We start from the raw sequence: 22,603 nt of genomic DNA, 5'->3' as shown, positions 1-22,603 counted from the left end.
CGATCACACACCGTGAGTCACGCCAATTATCAATAAAATACAGCGGTACTGTAAATTGTACAGTGCAATTTGTGTGCATGTCACTGTTTGTTTGTTACATAGATTTTAATTTATGCACTGCATCCGGACAGAATGACTTCATTGTATTTGATTTGGTTCTTTAAATGTGTTTGACTTCTGAGTTTGACCTGGTTTTTAATGTGAGCCGGATGTTTTCCTGCAATTGACCGGCGTTACCTCTGACCTGTTGGACACTTTCATGATCTCTTCCCTCCTGATGTTCCTCTTCAGACTGAGGTGATGAGCAGAAGCCTGCTGATGGACAGAGATTCCACTTCCTGTGCGGCTGGTGGGGCCGCAGGTCCAGCTCAGGGCACCATGTTCCACTTCCTGTCTAAACTCAGACGCCACGCCAGCCTGGAGGGAGCGGGTCCGTTCTTCAGCGTCAAGAAATGGAGACTGGACACCTTCCAGAGAGCGGCGAGTCTCGAAACCAGAGGTGAGGATAATCTAAACACACAAACACTTCAAGTCTCCACATGTGAAGTTCAGATCAAGCCATTTCTGCGGTTGAGTTCGATTAAACACTCTTGTTGGACTCGAGAGGAAGATTTGTCTTCTGAAAAAATTTCTGTAGTTTAATGCAATGCTGCAATATTATTCATAAATCACATTCCATAAACACAATCCAAAGCCAGACATCCTGCAGTCTACTTAAACAATGTTTTACACTCAGAGATCCTATTCAGCCCTGAATGAGCCTGGAGAATAGGAATCAATACCGGATCAATAAGGGTAGAGTAGCTCAGTTTAGTAACAGTCATGTGACCAGTGTGAGATCTGATTGGCTCAGAAATTTCAAGCAGGAGTGCAGGACAAAAGCTGCTGATAAATGAATTATAAAATAATCGCATTATTCTTCACCTGATGTGAAAGGTCATTCAGTACTGTATGCTCATTTCCTGCTAATGAGCAATAGATCGCATTATATGCTTTCATTATTGAGGCTGAGGGGAGCCATGGCGCCTCCTTTCCAAGCTTCTTTGCTTCTCCTCTTTGTGCTTTGCTCTGTTCTGAAACCTGCTGAGCTGCTGATGTGAAGAACACACTGTGGAGAGCTCTAGGAAAAAAATAAAAGCCAATTACAGATATTAATAAATACTATAAGGGTACATAAATAATACTAAATTAATACTTACACAATGCTGTTTACGTAGAGCGTCTCAAACCGGGCACTAAAGCAGTTGTAAAGCAGATTCTGCTTTAGAAGGTTCTGGAACAGAGCTTGTGTTTAGTCTGGGATTGTGTTACTCAATGAGAGTCATTTGTGGATATACTTGATCATTCCCCTGTTTTTCTTGTATTCTCTTAGGTTCTCCAAGGAGACGTGCATTTCAGAGGCAGCGGGCAGCCAGTGAGACTCTGGATCAGGGAGAAGAACCCTTGCAGTGTGGAGTCAGCGACTTCCTGTTGCGAAAACCCAACACACCGTTGCAGAAGGAGCCACCAAGATGCCTCTCAGCCAGTTCTTTGGACGCCACTGCAGGAGCTCCTCCTGCCCTCAGCAGGTATGACCATGTCACCTCAGGAGCTTGTGTCAAAATATTTGAAAATAAGAGCAGGGGTGTCCAATCTTGCTCCCAGGGCCAATATCATATGGTTATGATCTACAAATGAATGAATATTAGGCTGTTATTATTTTCACAGATACTCACAGAAACAGGTACTTTCAAACTCTAATTAAACACACCTGAACAAGCTAATGTGTGTCTTCCAGATCACTAGAAGGCTACACGCAGGTGTGTTTGATTAGGGTTGGAGCTAAATTCTGCAAGACAGTGGTCCTCCAGGACTGAAGTTGCCAATCCCTGATCTAGAGTTTAGCTCAAACCTGACCTAACACAACCTCCTGAAAGTTTGTACTGATCCTGAAGACTTTGATTATCTGGTTCAAGTAGTTTGATTAGTATTTGAGCCAAACTCTGAAGGGTTGTGGACCTCCAGGAGTAGGATTTAACACTCTTGAATTAGGTGTGTCCTATCCTATTAGGGGTGCCAAATCCTTTTCCTGGAGATCTACATTCCTGCGAAGTTTAGCTCTAACCCTGACCAAACACAATTGCACAATTATTAGGAACACTTGATAATTACAGACATTGGAACTAAATGCGGCAGGTAGGTAGCCTAGAAATCTAGACGCACCCTAGCGGCAGCAAAAATTATTTTGCAGCCAGGTGGGTCTAGACACTCTCAATAGACCTTCTAGCTGCAAAAACCCAAATTGGGTCAGGCCAATCACAACGCGTATAGAGTAGGCGGGGCGGGCTTAACATATGACGACAGAGTTGCGACGGCTGCCACTTGAAAAACAAAGAATGGCGGCTGCAGCTGTCGAACAGCGGTCTTTCGAATCGGCTTTGGCCGCGACTCTGGAGGACTTGGAGTTAAGTTTTTCTTTAAGAAACGAGCAAAGAACGGCACTTAAGTCATTTTTAAAAAAGGAAGATGTGTTTGGAGTTTTGCCGACTGGATACGGAAAAAGCTTAATATACCAATTACTACGTCACCTTCTTCGTTGCTCTGATTGGTTGAAGCGCTATCCTATTGCGTGCATAGGGATTTTGAGAGACAACCGTTTATCCCGCCCCTCGGAGTAAGCCGCGTCTATGGAGAGTTTCCAGACTAAACATCTTGATGTAAGTCTGGCTCGCCAGGCTAGCAGGTAGGTGGATCTCCACGAAAAGGATTGGGCACGCTTGACCTAGAGCAGGGATGGGCAGCTTCGGTCCTGGAGGAACACTTTTCTATAGAGTTTAGCTACAAGCCCTAATTAAACACACCTGAACCAGCTAACCAGTGTCTGCCAGATCACTAGAAAGCTACAGTACATGCAGGTGTGTCTGATTAGAGTTGGAGCTTAACTCTGCAGGACAGGAGCCCTCCAGGACCAAAGTTGTCCATCCCTGACCTTGAGTTTAGCTCAAATCTGACCAAACACACTCACCTGAAAGTTTGTACTGATCCTGAAGAACTTGATTAGCTGGTTCAGGTGTGTTTAATTAGGATTGAGATAAACTTTGAAGGATAGTGGACTTCCAGGAGCATGATTGGACACTTCAGACCTTTAGAGCAGTGTTCTCAAATCTGTCCTGGGGAATTTTAGACATCACCTTCAATCTAGAACAGGGGTAGGCAAATTCACCACCAAGTTTAGCTCCAACTCTAATCAAACACCTGAACAAGTTAATCAATGACTTCAGGGTTACTAAATCTATAGGCAGGTAAGATTATTTTGCAAGGTTGGAGCTAAACTCTCCAGGACAGCAGCTCTTTAGGACCCAACTTGCCTACCCCAGAATCAGAATTAATTAGAAATCTGTCACCTCCTACTAGTAACACAGAACATTTTACAGTAACATAACAAGTCTTGTTTACCTTTCAGGCTAGAGGTAGAAGCTGTGATGGAGCTCAGAGTTGACACAGATGCAGTGAAAGACATGACTCCAACATTCCCCTCATCCCATGGACCTCTGGAAAAGGAGGATGTTGAAGAGGATGGGCAGGAGATGATGATGGCAGGAGCATCAGGAGGCGGTGGTGAAGAGTTTGGACCGGTGAGTCGTCAGGAGAGTCTAGAGCAGCCCAGCTTGTACCGTGACATTTGGAGCCTGAGAGCATCGCTGGAGCAGTACGCCTCCTCCGACCTGAGCAGCAACGACAGAGACTCCACTCGCAGTGATGCCGACAGCGTTTGCTCAGCGAGAGCGGGCGCCCCTAGCTACCAGTCCCAAGACATCGATGACGAAATAGACGGAGACAACGAGCTTCCATATGATGATGTGCTCAGGGAAGCCGGGCTGAGGAGAAATGGGCGGGACAGTGTGGACGCTGAGAGAGGCAGCGATGGAGAGACAAACAACCGGAAGCTTCTCCAGATGGACAGCGGATACGCCTCTATCGAGGCCCCTTGCAAGGCTCCGGAGGAATTTAGATTGTTTGGAAGTAGCTCCGGAAAGACAGCATCAGAACGTCGGCGCTTTTTCACCAATTCTGGCCGTAAAGGCACGGTTTGTGAGAGTTTTGAGACGAGGTTGTTCAAAGAGGAGTTGGAAGATGAAGCATCGGAGAGCGGTGTAAGCTTTGAGGCAGAGACTCCTGCCCATCAAGAACCGCAACCCGCCACCAAACCCAAGACGCGCTTCCGCCGCAGAGACTACAGCATCGATGAGAAGACGGAGGCGCTGTTTAATGAATTCCTACGCCACGATCCCCAGTTCGACCAGCAGGGCTCGCCCTCATTGCGTCACCGGCACCGCTCCCGAATCCATCTCAGGAAGCAGTGGCAGCGCAGCAAGCAGTACAGCGACCCCGGTGCCGCTCGATACTCGCCATCTCTAGAACGACAGCGCTGCTACCCGCTACGCCGTGGCGACAGCGCCAACTACCCCTTAGACACACGCTTCCACAGTACCTTGCCTCGCATCGCTAGCGCCGCGGACGAGGAGGCCAGCGAGGGAGCGGCGAGTACGGAATCGCCCGACCCGGAAAAATCTGGTCCGGAGCTGGAGGGTGCTGGTCCGCCCTCAGAAACAGGAAGCTCTGGTCCAGACCTGGAGGAAAACGCAAACAACAGCAGCAACAACACAAGCCGGCATTTCTTCTCAGTGCAAACGCAGGACAACAGCACCAGAGATTGTGGGATACTGGAAGACTTAGGAACAAATCTGCATCCCGCAGATTCACATAAACATTCACAGATGGACCGTGGTGGACCTATGGCTACGTTTAGCTCTCGTTTGCATTCACACACAGACACACTCGTGCCAGACCCCACTGATCTGGATCAGGACTACACACGTCACACACTTACTGACATCAGTCCGTCAGACAAACTGGCATCCACACTGGACGACCGGCTCTACTCGAACCTGAGGACTCAAAGAGGAAGTCAGGAGTGCATTGTGACCGTAAGCCGCACCTCACTAGATCTCGAAGAGTAAACGGCCGTTCTCAGAAAGAATGATAACTATAACCATTAAGTCAAGGGTGCTCAACCCCGTTCCTGGAGATCTACCTTCCTGCAGAGTTCAGCTCCAACCCTGATCAAACATACCTGAACCAACCAATCAGGATCTGAAGGAGCACTTGATAATTACAGACAGGTGTGTTTGATCAGGGTTGGAACTAAACTCTGCAGGAAGGTAGATCTCCAGGAACGGGGTTGAGCACCCCTGCGTGAAGTTTTGTTAATCGCTCTAATGACACAGATAAACGATATAGTTGGAATCACATTCAAAACGTGTTACAAACATCATCAGTCAATTTGACTTTAAAAACCCTGAGCATTTAAAGCTGCAGTGTGCTTAGAAAAAACAGAAATGTATTGTCCGTTGTTGTGGACACTAATATAGTTAACGTTATAGTTATCGTTCTTGTACAGAATAGTTTGAAATGGTACAGCGCCACCTATTGGAAAATCAACTGATGTACAGACTGAGATCTGTTTCTTGGGGGAGGGAGGGGTGAATACAAGCATGACGTCTAATGGGAACATTAGCAATAAATACACACACTTAAAGGGTGAGGTGTGTTGTAACTGACCAATGGCATTATTTAAGCGAATCTGTTTGGTGACAGAAATGACACACTTCATCACAGTTACTATAATAGAGTTGAGAACAGTGTGAACATCCATCCAAGATGTAATGATAGAAACCCTCATATAACTTCATCTCATGGGACTAAACATAGAATCACAGATCTGCAGTCAAACTAACGTTCACTGTGAAACTACAGCCGTTTGGTGCTTCAAGACTCAATCAGACTCAGCACTGAACATCCATATTTAAACAGATCTAGAACACTTTGTGATGTGCTTTAGACAGTGAAGGTTGAGATCTGGCCCTGTGGATGGATTGACCTTAATAGTTAATAGAGATCGTATATATATATATCCCACAATGCATATCACCATTGACGAGAGTCTCAGTTTTAAATCTGCAGTTATTTGTGAATCCAGAACAGCTAAGTTCTTGTTATGAAAACATTGATGATAAGATGATCAGTGCTCAATATCTCAGTCTTCATATCATACATGTGCAACTATTAGGCTCATAAATGTGTCTTGTATCATTTATTCCATCCAGATCGTGTTTAGCATTGAGAACACGGGGTAGGTGTAGGTGATTGTATATAGGTGTACATCTAGATCACTCTGATTTGTCATTTTTTAATTATAATTCCTTTGCAATAAAGGTACTTTTGTTGGTTTTATGTAAAAATCATGATTATTGGAGGGAAAAACTGAAAACATCAGGTCAACTGATTTAAATTGTCAGCTAAAATCAATGCAAATGAGACGTGTACATGTGTGTTTAAATTAAATGATTGCTTTTACACAATAATGACTCAAGTATTTGGAAAAATCTGGAATTTGGAAATGTTTGGAAACAAAAAGGCTCACAGTGACACCTTTAACCTCCAAAAACAAACTGATAGAAGCATGTTGAGCAACAAATGCCTTGAGCAATATAAGCTCCGATGGACATAAAGCTGTCGGCTAGATATCACATATAATGAAATACTAAAGAACACATTAAACGAAACTGGAGCCGAAGGTGATTTTCGGTGGAAGTAGGCTTGTTGCCATGGAAACAGGCGTGTAAGTGGTCATAGGTCACACGCCAGAGACGGAGCAGCACCGTTCTGCTGATTCTGGATAATCTGGCCCTTTTCCTCTCGCTGCGTTCATGGATTTTTTCAAATGATCGGCTTGAAACGGCAGCAGAAGAGAAGAGGAGTGCACTGAGCTTCCTGCAGCTCTAAATATACTGGAGAACCTCCAATTGCCCATCAACACAACCATGACCTCACTTCCTGTTGAGTCAGTCTTCACAAATAACACAAAATACTAATGAAGGCCAATTTTAAGAACCAGCTTCTGTTGTTTTCATGACATTTAAGCACAATATAACCATCCCATCTGTTCCACCTGCTCTTTTTTTGTATTCTTTCTCTATCGTATATTTTTGTAATCATCATAAGATTAAAACCTGAAAATGTAACCATTTTGAAATCAGACATTACTATTGAGTCAGGTGTCATATTACAAATTTAAAAAATCTTACTAAAAATCTTATGTGCAGAGACAAAGGCAGTTGCCAAAAATTTAACTTGTGTCTTTTGTTATTAAAAATATATAAGCAAGCCCAGCTCAGATGACAAAAATTAACTCAAAAGTAATGCAGTTAGTTACTTTTTACAGAGAAGCAAACACACAATCGTGAGGAAACAAATCTCAGAATTGCAAGATATAAACAATTGTAAGAACAAAAGTGAGAATTGCTCAAATCTTAACTTGCAATTGTGAAAAAAGTCACAACTGTGAGAAAACGTTGCAACTAACGCAGTTAGTTACTTTTTCCAGAGTAATGCAATATTGTAACGCATTATTTCTAAAAGTAACTTTTGCCCAACACTGCTCATAAACTGATGGTTTCCACATAGATCACATCTGTACAACGCAGTTGATCTTTGGAAAACATCTGCGATGTGAGAAACACTGACGACACACAGATACTTCACAGAAACACAACAATTGTGCATCACATACTCACCTTCATGTCTCTGTGTGTAGAGCACAAATAGAGATGTTTAACAGAACGCTCACGCTGCTCCTCTCTAGACACCAGCAAACTCCAAAAATGACAAAAAGCATCAGAAAATGTCACAAAAAGCCTCATCCTCCTCATGTTGCACAGAAGAAAAAGTGCACTTGAAACCAAATGATGTTAAATTATCAGAGAATCTTGAATCCTTTATGTATTAACAACATAAAGGTATGCAATAATGTACATTGTAAAGTATTATATATTTTCATAATTGTTAAAGAAAGCATTTTAATATTAGAAAATTCCTGGTTGTTTGTCTCTGGATGGACTGGCATTTTGATTTGTGGCTCAAAAGCCATCTATTCTGTAACAAAAACAGGCCTTTATGCGACTGACTGATGCTTAGAACAATTTAAAAGACAACTGCAGATTTTTCTCTCACAGTGCTGACTTTTTCTTGCAGAGAAAAAAAGTCTAATTTCTAAAATAGAATTGCGAGAAGTCAGAACTGCAAAATAAACCACTGAGAGAAAAAAACCCCCTCAGAATTGTGAGATATAAACTCAGAACCATAAGAAAAACAAGTCAGAACTGCAAAATAGAAATTCAGATTTGTAAAAAAAAAAAAAAAAAAAAAGGTCAGAATTGCTAAATATTAACCATTGTGAGAAAAAAATAACTCAGAATTGTGAGATATAAACTCAGAATCATAAGAAAAAAGTCAGAACTGCAAGATATTAACCTTTGTGAGAAAAAGTCAGAATTGCAAGACAAACTGAGAAAAAAAAAATCTGAATCATAAGAAAAAAAAAGTGAAAACTGCAAGATATAAATTCAGGTTTGTATGAAAAAAACCCCCCAAAAAAGTCAGAATTGCAAAACAAACTCAGAATTGTGAGATATAATTCAGATTCATAAGAAAAAAAAAGTCGTCAGATGTGCAGAGTATTAACCATTGTGTAAAAAAAAAGTCAGAATTGTGAGATATAAACTGAGAATCAGAAGAAAAAAGTCAGAACTGCAAGATATTAACCATTGTGAGAATAAAAAAAAGTCAGAACTGCAAGACAAACTCAGAACTGAGAGATAAACTCAATCATAAGAAAAAGTGAAAACTGCAAGATATAAATTCAGATTTGTAAGAAAACACAAAAGTCAAAATGTCTAAATATGAACCTTTGTGAGAAAAAAAGTCAGAACTGCAAAATATAAATTCAAATTAATATAAAAAACAAAACAAAAAAAAAAAAAGTCAATATTGACAAAAAAAATTACCATTCACTCAGAATTCTCAGATATAAACTCAAAATCATAAGACAAGTCAAAACTGGAAGTTCTAAATTCAGGTTTGTAAGAAAAAACAAAAAAGTCAGAAGTGCAAAATATTAACCTTTGTGAGAAAAAAGTCAGAATTGCAAGATATAAATTCAGGTTTGTAAGAAAAAAAAGTCATAATTGCAAGACTAACAGAATTGTGAGGAAAAAAGTAACGATTGTGAGATATAAACTCAGAATCATAAGAAAAAAAGTCAAAACTGCAAGATATATATTCAGATTTGTAAGAAAAAACTAAGTCAGAAGTGCAAAATATTAACCTTTTTGAGAAAAAAGCCAAAATTGTGAGATATAAACAGAATCATAAGAAAAAAAAAGTCAAAACTGCAAGATATAAATTCAGGTTAGTAAGAAAACAAAAAAAAAAAAAAAAGAGTCAGAATTGCAAAATATTAACCAATGTGAGAAAAAAAAAGTTGTAATTGCAAGACAAACAGAATTGTGAGGGAAAAAGTGAAATATAAAAGATATAAATTTAGGTTTGTAAGAAAAGAAAGTCAGAATGGCAAGACTAACAGAATTGTGATGAAAATAATTGTGAGATATAAACTCAGAATCATAAGAAAAAACAAGTCAAAACTGCAAGATAGAAATTCAGATTTGCAAGAAAAACAACTGAGAAAAAAGGTCAGAAGTGAAAAATATTAACTATTGTAAAAAAAAATAAGATCAGAATTGCAAGGAAGTCACAATTGTGAGGATAAAATAAGAATTGTGAAATATAACCATTTGTAAGAGTCACAGCTGTGAGATAAAACATTGCAACTACCCTTTTTATTTTTTATTTTGTGGCAGAAACAAACAAACAAAAAATAATAATAAAAAACCCTGAATTGCAAGATGTAAACTTTTTCCTTGCAATTCTGTGAGAAACCAAATCTGAGTTGAGAGATAAAACAGTGCAATTCTACTTGTGTTTTTATTCCAAATATATATATAAAAAAAAAAAAAAAATCACCTTTTTCCATTCAAACACGTGCAAATAAAGACCACGAGCTCAGCTTCAGTTGGGATGTGTTTTATATAAATAATACTTAAAAAATATTTATGGAGAAAAACAAACCAAATGGGGAAAATGAAGCCAAAGGTCCTGCGGCGTCCGCGTCACAGCATGCACTTTAGTTTTTAACATCGGTATCATCATCTGCAGCATCTCTCTCTATTAGAAGTGATCTCTTTACATCAAACCATCTGCATGTTTAACTGCAGGTCACCACTGGAAATTAAAAGACGTCTAAAACTAGAAACCCAATGGATGATCCGAGGATTGTGGGAAACGTCTCCGCTCTTTAACAGCATTCTCAAAGTCAAGTCAGTCCGTTCCAGATAAAGTCCTGGCACTGAGTGTTTGAGTTCATCGTCACGGCAGAAATGTGCGTCGGGAACAGCGTTCAGTACTGACTGCTGGGAAACAACAGAAACCTGCACACAACACACACACACAGGCAGATATTTAGGACACTTCCTCCTGTAAATATAGCAAAACTTCATTTCTGATATCAAAACTTCATTACTAATATGATTGGCTAAGAACATTCAGACAACTTTAAAGGCGATTTTTTCAATATTTTGATTTATTTGCGCCCTCAGATTCTAGATTTTCAAATAGTTGTGTCTCAGCCAGATAGAAGAGTTGCTTGCTTCCTTTACCTTTGATTTTTAACGTCAATGTGGCATCAAAATTAACTCAATCTTTATATAATAGATAAATATTTATATTTTTTTATTTAATGAAAAACTTATTTAGTTAATTTTTATTTATTAGGTGTAAATTTTTTATTAATAGAAAATGGTGTTAAAATGTATTTATAAAATATTTCTATTTAATTTATTACAATTTATTTTATTTACAAAACATTTGTAGATGTAAAATTATTTTTAAATATTAACATATTTATTTTTAATTATATAAATATTTTTAGTTATTACAAGTACTTTTTATTAAATAAAAAACTTTTTATTTATAATTTTGTTTAAAGTTAATTTTTTATTTATTAGGTGTAAATTTTATTTGTGGAAATCTTATGAATAGAAAATGGTGTTAAAATGTATTTATAAAATATTAAAATTTTATTTATTAATTTTTTTTATTTATAAAACATTTGTAGATGTAAAATTATTTTTAAAATATTAACATTTATTTTTAATTATATAAATATTTTTAGTTATTACAAGTACTTTTTATTAAATAAAAAAATTATTTATAATTTTGTTTAAAGTTAATTTTTATTTATTAGGTGTAAATTTTTTATTAATAGAAAATGGTGTCTATTTTATTTATTACAATTTATTTTATTTATAAAACATTTGTAGATGTAAAATTATTTTTAAATATTAACATATTTATTTTTAATTTTATAAATATTTTTAGTTATTACAAGTACTTTTTATTTAATAAAAAACTTATTTATAATTTTGTTTAAAGTTAATTTTTATTTATTAGGTGTAAATTTTATTTGTGGAAATCTTATGAATAGAAAATGGTGTTAAATGTATTTATTAAATATTTCAATTTTATTTATTACAATTTTTTTATTTATAAAACATTTGTATTTGTAAAAAAAAAGTGTCTTTTATTTTTAAATATTAAAATAAAATATTATTATTTATTTTAGAAATATTTTTAGTTATAACAAGTACTTTTTAGTTAATATTAAAATTAGTACAATTATATTTTAAGATTCTATTTTATATTTAATTATACAACATTTGAAACTCTGTTTCACACTTTATTTAAATAACATTTTAATATTCTTTAATAGTCTTAGGCATCAGGGGTATATTTGTAACAACAGACAGAAATACATTGTATGGGTCAAAATTATACATTTTTCTTTATGCCAAAAATCATTAGGACATTAAGTAAAGATCATGTTCCATAAAGATATTTTGTCAATTCCCTACTGTAAATATATCAAATGTAATTTTTGATTAGTAATATGCATTGCTAAGAACTTCATTTGGACAACTTTAAAGGCGATTTTCTCAATATTTAGATTTTTTTTCACACCCTCAGATTCTAGATTTTTAAATAGTTGCATCTCGACCAAATAAAAGTAAGAGATACTTGTCAATGTGGCATCAAAATTAACTCTTGTCTATATATTACAATAGCTAAATATTTATACTTTTTTTTTAATGAAAATCTATTTTTTTATAATTTTGTTTTTAGTTTTTAGTACATTTTAAGGAAATCTTTTTTATTTATCAAAATTGTTATAAAAATTTTTTTAATAGAAAATGGTGTTAAAATGTGTTTATAAAATATTTTATGTAATTAAATCTATTTTATTTTATTTATAAAAAATATTTGTATTTGTAAAAATTGTTCTTTTATTTTTAAATACATTAAAATGTTTAATTTTAATAGTTATTTATTTTAGAAATATTTTTATTAAGTACTTTAAAAAATATTTTATAATAAAATTAGTACAATTCTATTTTAAGATTCAGTGACAAAAAAGTCAGAACTGCACGATATAAACAATTGTAAGAGAAAAAACCTGAATTGCAAAATGTTAACTCACAATTGCAAGAAAAGTCACAACTGTGAGATAAAACATTTCACTTTTTAATATTCTTTTTAATCTGTAGCTTGCAAAAAAATTGCAAGATGGGTTAACTCAGAAATCAGAGAAAAACTCTGACAATCAAATATTTTTCAGTAATGTGAAAAAACAGATACATTTGTAAAATATAAAAAAAAACATTAATTGTAGTCAAACAGAATAGTAGTGAAAATATTATGGAAACATTTTACTGTAAAGTGAAAATATATAAATACATTTATAAAATATATAAAAACTGGGGGAAAAAAATTCAGTATTCAGAAAAAAAAAAAAAAAAAAAGTATTTTATGCTCATCAAAGTTCCAATACATAAAAAAATATTGCAATAAAAAAAAAAATTTTTTTATTTGAATATACTTTAAAATATCATTTGTTTTAATATTTGGATCATTTTGAGGTATGGAGTACCATTAGTGTCAAAAATAAAAAGTAAAATATATTTCAAAATAATATGTTTGGCTATTGACATGTTTTTATTGTTTTTAGTATATATTATAATATATTATTGTATCAATATAACTACTCATTGGTCATCTCACTCGGCTGTAAACATCAGCGAGATCTGCTTTAGATTCATTATGTGGCGTTCTCGTTACACAATGTGATTTGATGCCTATGCATTTCCAATTTCCGCATGTTGCGAGATGAAAGTGTAAACAGGTTTCCATCCAACTGCATCCAATCGAGCAGAGCTGAAGATGAAAGCACTAAATATAGACGGACGCAGAGAGAGAAGAGTCTGAGTCACTCGCTCCATCAGAGACACACAGAGAGAGAGAGAGAGAGAGAGAGAGAGAGAGAGAGACTGAGTCATCGCATTCACTGCGGCATCTCATCAGCATCAGAGGAACCCCACCCTGAACACACACACTTCCTGTCTCTGGATAACACTGATCATCCTGAGATTCATCGGAGGACAGTTCAGCTCATGGAACACACTACTGCTCCAATGCTCGGAATAAATACGACTTTTGAAAATTTCAGTTCTGCTCACCAAAGCTGCATTTATTTGATTAAAAATACAATAATACATGAAATATTACTACAATTTGAAACGGCTGTTTTCTATGTGAATATCTGTTCAAATGTACATTACTGCTCAAAAGTTTGGGATTGGTAAGATTAAAAAAAAAAAAAAAAGTTTGTTCATCAAAGCTGTTTTCATTGGATTAAAAATACAGAAAAAAATTTTAATATTGTGAAATATTATTATGATCTAAAACAATGTTTTTCTATATTAATATACACTCAAATTTAATTTATATCTATAATTAAAATTGAATTTTTCAGCATCATTACTGCAGTCTCCAGTGTCACATGATCCTTCAGAAATCATTCTAATATGCTGATTTATTATCAATGTTGAAAACAGTTAATTATTTTTGTAACCTGTGATACTTTTTTTTCCATTCTTTGATCAATAAAAGGTTAAAAAAAAACAGCATTTATTTAAAATAAAGGTTTAAAGATTTACTAACAACTACTGTTTAAAAGTTTGGAGTCATTTTTGTTCTTTCTTTTATTTTCCCCCAAAAGAAATTAATAGTTTTATTTAGCAAGGATGTGTTAAATTAATAAAAAGTGATAGCATAGATTTACATTGTTAGAAAAGATTTAGATTTTGAATAAATGCTGTTCTTTTGACTTGCAAGTCATCACAGATTCTTCCGAAAAATACTTGCCGTTTCCAACATTGATAAATCTAATAATAAATCAGCATATTAGAATGATTTCTGAAGGATCATGTGAGTAACAGCTTGTGAAAATTCAACTTTGCGTCACTAGAATAAATGATAGTTTAACGTATTTTAAAAATAAAAACCATTGTTTTATACTGTAATAATATTTTGCAGTATTATTGTTTTTTCCTGTATTTTTGATCAAATAAATGCAGCCTTGATGAGCAGAAGAGACTAAAACATAAACAAATCTTATCAATCACTAACTTTTGAGCAGTAGTGTAATTGACTGCTGTGATCAAAGCTGAATTTTCAACATCATTGCTGCTCAAGAAACATTTCTGATTATTAGCACTGTTCACAACAAATATTAAAAAAAATGCAGGAAATCAGTATATTAGAATGATTTCTGAAGGATCATGTGACACTGAAGACTGCAGTAATGATGCTGAAAATACAGCTTTGATCACAGAAATAAATTATACTTTAAAAGATATTCACATAGAAAACAGCTGTATTAAATTTTAATATTATTTCAAAAATTTTACTGTACTTTTAATCAAATAAATGCAGGAAATCAGGATATTAGAATGATTTCTGAAGGATCATGTGACACTGAAGACTAGAGTAATGATGCTGAAAAATCAGCTTTGATCACAGAAATATTACATTTGAACAGCAATCACATAGAAAATGTCTATTTTAAACTGTCATAATGTTTCACAATTTTACAGTATTTTTGATCAAATAAATGCAGCTTTGGTGAGCAGAAGAGACTTCTTTCCAAAACATAATATAAAATAAATAGAATCCGATGTCCGAGTGTGTGATGAGAGCAGCTGTGTCTCACCTGTACAGAGGAGGCGCAGGTGAGCAGCGCAGCAGCTGCAGGGGGTCATTGCTGCTTGCAGGTGGAAAGTTTGCGGATCTTGCTGGCGGCGGAGACGCCCTTCCTGGAGGGGTTGGAGGAAGAGCTGGAGCGCCGCTCCGATTTGGGTTTCAGCGCGGCCGACTCCGTCCCGTTCACACACACCGGTTTGGCCACGGCACAGGTGCGCTCCGGAGCACGCTCTTCCTCCTCGTCCTCCTCGTCCTCCGGAACCTGCCCTGTTCAAACACACACCACAGGAGCGTTAGTGACCAACAACAGCACAGACGATGAGTCAAAACTACCACTCATTCAAAAAAACTTCAAATTAGGAGGTAGAAACACTTGAAATTGCTAGTACATTTCACAAATAATTACAAAGGCACACTAACCCTAACAGAAAACCTTATGCACATTTAATTATTTTTAAAAAAGAAAATATTTTTTTTTAAGTGGAGAGACTGCATTTTTGTAAATATTTTACAATTTTGGGGGGGGGATAAAATGCTGTATATAATCAAGCAAATTATATATGAACAAATCTCTGTAAAAATCTAATTCCTGACTATATCCTGAAGGTTGTCAAGTGTGGTGTGTGTGTAAGTGCTACTGAAGTGGAGTTTTATGGCTCAGTGTAGGAGAAAAAACTCATTTTGAGAAAATGGCCTTTAGAAATATGTATTGTAATCTTTTGACACAAAGATAAGATAGATAAAGTGCTATCAAATATATTTATATAAAATATACCAAAAGAAACATTTCTCATTTTTATTTAGGTAATAACTTTCATTTAGTTTATTAAATGACATTTAAAAAATAAATAAATATAAATAAATAAAAAAACTAAAATATATAAAAAAGAAAACATGGCAACATTTCTCATTTTCATTTAGTAAATTTAGTTTAATAACTAAAATTTCAAGTAAAAAATAAATAAAGCTAAAATATATAAAAAAGAAAACAGCAACACTTTTCATTTTATTTAGTTAATTACTTTTATTTAGTTTAATGACTAAAATTTAAAATAAAATAAATAAACTAAAATATCTAAAAAAAAAAAAAGAAAACAGCAACATTTTATTTAGTTACTTAAGTTTATAAATAAATAATTTATAAGTCAATAAAAAATATATAAATTAGAAAACATAGCAACATTTCTTATTTTCATTTAGTTATTTACAATTATTTAGTTTAATAACTAAAATTTAAAATTAAAATAAATTAATTCAAAATTAAAAACTTCAAATTAATATAAATCAAGTGTAGAATTTGCTAGTACATTTAACAAATAATCACAAAGACACACTAACCCTATCAGAAAACCTTATGCACTTTTAATGAATTTCTTAAAAAAAATATATTATTTTTTTAATTGGAGACAGTGCAGGCAAAAACAGGTTTTTCATGCACCTGTCAAGTTAGAGATTTTAGGCTTTTTGCTTTTTCATAAAACATTCAAAAGACACTGTTAAGTGTTTCTTTTATAGCACTTTATCTATTTGTGTCAACAGACTTCAATTACAATACAGATTTTTAAGACTGTTTCTCAAAATGAGCCATAAATCTCCACTTCAGTAGCTCTTACACACACCAAACTTTGCATTTTTATTCCTGTCTATATCCTGAAGGTTTTAACTGAGGGATTTGTTCAGATATAATTTGCTTGATTTTATATAACATTTTATTCCCTCCACAAATTTTAAAAAATATTGTTAAGTTTTTTTCTGAATTAAAGAAGCTTGCCTCTGTAAAAACATTTGACTCTAATATGTATAAAAAAAAAAATAAAAAAAAAAGAATTTTGAAACTGACTTCATCCAGTGTTTAGATTCTTTCACTAGAAATGTACGCAAATGAGCACATAAGTCATTAAATAATGGCTCATTTGCATATTTAACCAAAAATTTTAGAAAGCTTGTAAAACAAAAAAGTTTGCAATTATCAGCGTAATCAATCAACTGGGTAAACAAGGTGATAACTATTAGTTATTTTTTTGACCCTATTCACCTGGGTAGGGTTGCACCAGCCATTCATAAGTTCTTACTTAAATTGGAACGTAAAGTCCACACTAGAGGCTTAGTAACTACTAGCTAGTTTGTAACTAAATCTATGCATCATTTGGTTGCACCAGTTGTTCGTAAGGCAGGACTTAGCTCTGCTTAAAGTAATGCGTAGTCTCATATGACGTTTACACTAAATCATCCAACAGAAACCTTCAAAATACGCCAGCAGAACTTAAATGCTATGAATTGTAATTTATCCTTCATTCTAACTTCTTTTGCCTCACATATGTGACCCTGGACCACAAAACCAGTCATAAGGTTAAATTTGACAAAAAAAGATTTATACATCACATGAAAGCTCAATAAATAAGCTTTCCATTGATGTATGGTTTGTTAGAATAGGACAATATTTGGCTGAGATACATCTATTTGAAATCAGAAATCTGAGGATGCAAAAAAATCAAAAATACTGAGAAAATCACCTTTAAAGTTGTCCAAATTAGGTTCTTAACAATGCATATTACAAATCAAAAATTACATTTTGATATGTTTACAGTAGGAATTTTACAAAAAATCTTCATGGAACATGAACTTTACTTAATTTCCTAATGATTTTTGGCATAAAAGAAAAATCAAAAATTGACCCATGCAATGTATTTTTGGCTACTGCTACAAATATACCCCAGCGACTTAAGACTGGTTTTGTGCTCCAGGGTCACATATACTTACGGTAAAAACAAGTTTCCATTAAAAACGAAACAATAATAACATTAGTTTATATGTAAGCTATTTTTTTTGTCCAGGGTCACATGTGTAAATAACATTCAGAGACTAACTGAAATAAATAAGGATCAATAAAAAAAAGAAATGCTATTCATTTATTATTTCATCTGGAACAACACAAAGTGCATAGAGTGGCGCTGTAGATGGGGGGTGAAAGTACGTGCGAGTTACGATGAAACTAAGTTTAATGGTGCAACGCAAAATTATTTAGTAATGCGTAAGATGCAACTTAGTGTCCATTTACGTGGTAACTAGGCTAAATTGTAACTTAACGCACAGCTGGTCGACCGGTCTTGCCTTAAATTAAATTTAAAAATCACAATTTAAAAAGTATCTATACTTTATTGTTATACCATTTTTACAAACAAGGACATTCCCAAAAGCAGTTTTTGTCCGATTTAAATCACACTCTCACAGACACACACCTGTGCAACACTAAGTAGGAGCTGAAAGTGAAGTGTGGGCGGAGTCAGTGATGCTCACCTGGTACAGTGAAGTCCTGAGTGTATATGATGTCATCCTCCCCATCGAACAGCTCGTCATCGTCCTCCTCCTCCTCAGCGTAACCGTGGAGATCCTCCAGGTACGGCACCACCGTCATGCTCCGCCATCGGTCGCGCGTCTCTGCGCTGGGTGGGATGGGGACGGGCAGCTCAGAGGGAGGGTGTTTCTTACGCACCCAGCTAAACAGGAAGAGGAAATGACCCGTGAGACCAACCGCAATGGACGTCATCTAAAACAGGGTTATTAGAGTTATAAAACATTTTATTATCTGAACTAAAAAAATAACAACTACAACTTAAAATAAAACTACAATATATAAAAAAAGAAAACATAGCAACATCTCTCATTTTTATTTTAGTTAATTACTTTAGTTTAATAACTAAAATTTCAAATAAAATAAATAAACTAAATATGTATTAAAAAACATAGCAACATCTCATTTCTATTTAGTTAATAACTTTCATTTAGTTTAATACCTAAAATTTCACATAAAAAAACGAAAATATATTAAACAGAAAACAGCAACATCTCATTTTTATTTAATTACTTTTATTTAGTTTAATCACTTAAATTAAAAAATAAAATAAAATTTATAAAAATGAAAACATTTCTTATTTTGACTTAATTACTGTTATTTATTTTAATAACTAAAATTTAAAATAAAAAGTATATAAACATAACATTTCTCCTTTTACTTTAATTTATTAACTAAAATTTAAAATAAAAGAAATTTAATAAATAAAAAAGAAATGTTGCTGTTTTCTTGTTATGTAATTACTTTTTAGTTTAATAACAATTTAAAAAAATTAAAAATAAACAAAATATATAAAACAGAAAACAGCAACATTTCTCTTTTTTATTTAGTTACTTTAGTTTAATAACTAAAATTTATAAAAAAAGAAAACATAACACTTCATATTTTTACATAATTACTGTTATTTAGGTTTAATATCTAAAAGTTTAAATAAAAAATAAAATATATATATATATAAACATAACATTTCTCTTTTTTAATTTCTTTTTATTTAGTTTAATTAAAATCTTAAATAAAATAAAAAAAACTATATTAAACAGAAAACATAGCAACATCTAATTTATTTAATTACTTTTATTATTTTAAAATTTAGTTATTAAAATAAATAACAGTAATTAGGAACGAATAAAAAATGTTTTTTATGCATTTTATTTATTTATTTTTAAATTTTAGTTATTAAATTAAATGACTAAATAAAAATGAGAAATGTTGCTGTTTTATATATATATATATATATATATATATAAAACAGCAACATTTCTCATTTTTATTTAATTACTTTTATTTAGTTGAATCACTAAAATTTTATAAAAAATAAAAAACCTAAAACTTAAAAATAAATAAATAAAACTAATCTAACATTTTTTTATTGACTAAAGTTGAAATGAAAACAGAAAATATAAAAATTTATTCAATTTTCTTTTTTAAAGAATATAAAAATAAAGCAGTTTAATTTGATATTTGACAGACAATCTAAAATGCTCACAGAAAAATACTGAAATATTATTAAAATCTTTGTTAAACTGTAACAGATTGCTGTGATGCGCAGCTGGATTTTCTGCATTATTAGATGCTCCAGAACTGATTGAACTATGCTGATCTCAGGTGAGCTCAAACATCATCAGAGCACGTGCTCATGAGCTCTCTCCCGTATCCATGGAAACCGCATCCGTTTCCTCACTGGATGAAGATCTCAAATCCAGGCCAGGATTATTTCTAGCTCATCTCTCCCACTCTCACTATTCCCCACTTCCTCTTCCTCTCGGTGTTCATCTAACATCACTGACTCTGCTTCAAACCTAACCATTCTGGTACCCTAATGATTTGAATAGAATCAGGCAGCTAAATGAACAATATTCAGAAAAACACCACAGTTGATCACATCGAGCCATCTGTCCTGAGGATGAACTCACTTGTGTTGTCTGATGCGCTGTATTGAAAACCTCTTGACAGGATCATATTCCAGCATCCCTGCGAATGAAAACACCTCAGATGAAGGAACAGAAAGCCACATGATCAATATCAGAATACGCTTCAACCAATGACTTTAAATGTATACGAATATTTTTCATTTAGTAACAATAATAATAGTCAATCAATATGAAAGCTGCTGTGAGAGATTTGGGAGATTTATTTAAAGCGTTTTAAATGTAGCTTTTGTTCACAGAGGCAAAGCATATTAATAAACATGGCTGAAAATGTGTCAGAATTAGACAAAAAGGCTATTTTTCCATATTTTTCATCTGTAGACCCTTGACAGAATGTTTAAAAGTTACCCTAAAAACGAAAACAGACACACACCCTATATATGAATAAAAGCCTATATTAAACCAGTCTAAACTTTCATTTTTGGCTGGTTCATTTTTAGTTTAATAACTAAAATTAAAATAAAAAACTTAAATATATTAAGAAAACCGCAACATTTGTCATTTTTATTTAGTTACTTTCATTTAGTTTAACAACTACAATTTATAATAAAATACAAAAATAATAAATAAAGAAAATATATAAAAAAGAAAATAACATCTCAATTTAATTTAATTACTTTAATTTAGTTTAATAACTACAATTTAAAAAAGTAATAATACAAAATAAAGAAAATATATAAAAAAGAAAACAGCCACATTTCTCATTTTTATTTAATTACTTTTATTTAGTTTAATCACTAAAATATAAAATAAATAATAAAATCAATATGAAAGCTGCTGTGAGAGATTTGGGAGATTTATTTAAAGCGTTTGTTTAGTTATTTAAATGTAGCTTTTGTTTACAGAGGCAAAGCATATTAATAAACATGGCTGTAAATGTGTCAGAATTAGACAGGATTCTTTTTTATATTTTTCATCTGTAGACCCTTGATAGAATGTTAAAAAGTCACCCTAAAAACAAAAACAGACACACACATATACACACACTCACAAAGATCACCGTTTATATATGAATAAAAGCCTACATTAAACCAGTCTAAACCGCTTCATTTTTAGTCCAATAACTAAAATAAAAAAAAATAAATAAAACAATTTAAAAAACTGAAATATATAAAGAAAACCGCAACATTTCTCACTTTTATTTAGTTTAACAACTACAATTTATAGTAAAATACAAAAAATAATAAATAAAGAATTTTTAAAAAAGAAAACAGCATTTCTCATTTTTATTTAGTTTAATAACTACAATTTAAAATAAAATAAAAATATAATAAATACAGAAAATATATATTAAAAAAACAGCAACATTTCCCATTTTTATTTAATTACTTTAGTTTAATCACTAAAATATAAAATAAATAAAAAATAAAATCAATATGAAAGCTGCTGTGAGAGATTTGGTGTTTACACTATAACACTAAAAACCAAAACAGACACACACATATACATAACCACAAAGATCACTGTTTATATATGAATAAAAGCCTACATTAAACCTAAATGTTCTAAACGTTCATTTTTGACTGGTTCATTTTTAGTTTAATAACTAAAATATTTAAAAATAAAGAAAGAAATTTAAAAAAACTTAAATATATTAAGAAAACCGCAACATTTCTCATTTTTATTTAGTTACTTTCATTTAGTTTAACAACTACAATTTATAATAAAATACAAAAATAATAAATAATGAAAATATATAAAAAAGAAAACAATAACATTTCTCATTTTAATTTAAATACTTTTATTTAGTTTAATAACTACAATTAAAAATAAAATAAAAAATAAAGAATATATATATATATATATATATATATATATATATATATATATATATATATATATATATATATATATATATATAAAGAAAACAGCCACATTTCTCATTTTTATTTAATTACTTTTATTTAGTTTAATCACTAAAATATAAATAAATAAATAAAAAATAAAATCAATATGAAAGCTGTAACGCAATATACAATGTTTCATTTTGAGTTGTTATATATTGTGACATTGTTACAGTATATCATGGATATCTATGGATGTTTTTGTGGTTTAGAAAATGTTAGACTGAAATGTATCATTCAGTGTTAGGAGTTTGATCTAATGAGCGCGTTTAATGGCTGTGTGTTCTTTCATGAGTGTCTGTGATAATAAAGCTCTCAAACACAGTCTGATCCAGCATCAGTGCTGAACATTAATATCAGGGCGCCATCTGAAGGACAAACATATGAATTACAGCACAGCCATTATAAACAATGCTGATCGAGCACAATAAGGTAACGGCGTTTAA

The 22,603-nt window shown here is 32.8% G+C and overlaps 2 protein-coding genes across 2 annotated transcripts in view; one reads left to right on the top strand and one right to left on the bottom strand.

The window, feature by feature from the left end:
- The first annotated feature begins 298 nt into the window (after nucleotides 1-298).
- Nucleotides 299-6,360, top strand: LOC141344371 (voltage-dependent calcium channel beta subunit-associated regulatory protein-like). Its single transcript, XM_073849252.1, has 3 exons — nucleotides 299-499; nucleotides 1,373-1,568; nucleotides 3,443-6,360. Exons 1-3 carry the CDS (start codon nucleotides 301-303, stop codon nucleotides 4,998-5,000), a joined length of 1,953 nt encoding a protein of 650 aa, XP_073705353.1. The 5' UTR covers nucleotides 299-300; the 3' UTR covers nucleotides 5,001-6,360.
- A 3,899-nt stretch (nucleotides 6,361-10,259) lies between these two features.
- LOC141343772 (serine/threonine-protein kinase STK11-like) overlaps nucleotides 10,260-22,603 on the bottom strand; it is a 21,134-nt gene continuing 8,790 nt past the window's right edge. The window contains exons 2-5 of the mRNA XM_073848415.1: nucleotides 20,299-20,356; nucleotides 18,331-18,530; nucleotides 15,044-15,300; nucleotides 10,260-10,367 (exon numbers count right to left, since the gene is read on the bottom strand). Coding sequence (XP_073704516.1) covers nucleotides 15,089-15,300; nucleotides 18,331-18,530; nucleotides 20,299-20,356 — 470 coding nt within the window. The 3' untranslated portion in view covers nucleotides 10,260-10,367; nucleotides 15,044-15,088. The remainder of the gene's footprint in view (nucleotides 10,368-15,043; nucleotides 15,301-18,330; nucleotides 18,531-20,298; nucleotides 20,357-22,603) is intronic.

The sequence above is a fragment of the Garra rufa genome, chromosome 10 (assembly GCF_049309525.1).
Source record: "Garra rufa chromosome 10, GarRuf1.0, whole genome shotgun sequence".
Classification (NCBI taxonomy): domain Eukaryota; kingdom Metazoa; phylum Chordata; class Actinopteri; order Cypriniformes; family Cyprinidae; genus Garra; species Garra rufa.
This window is presented reverse-complemented; position numbering and strand designations above follow the sequence as displayed.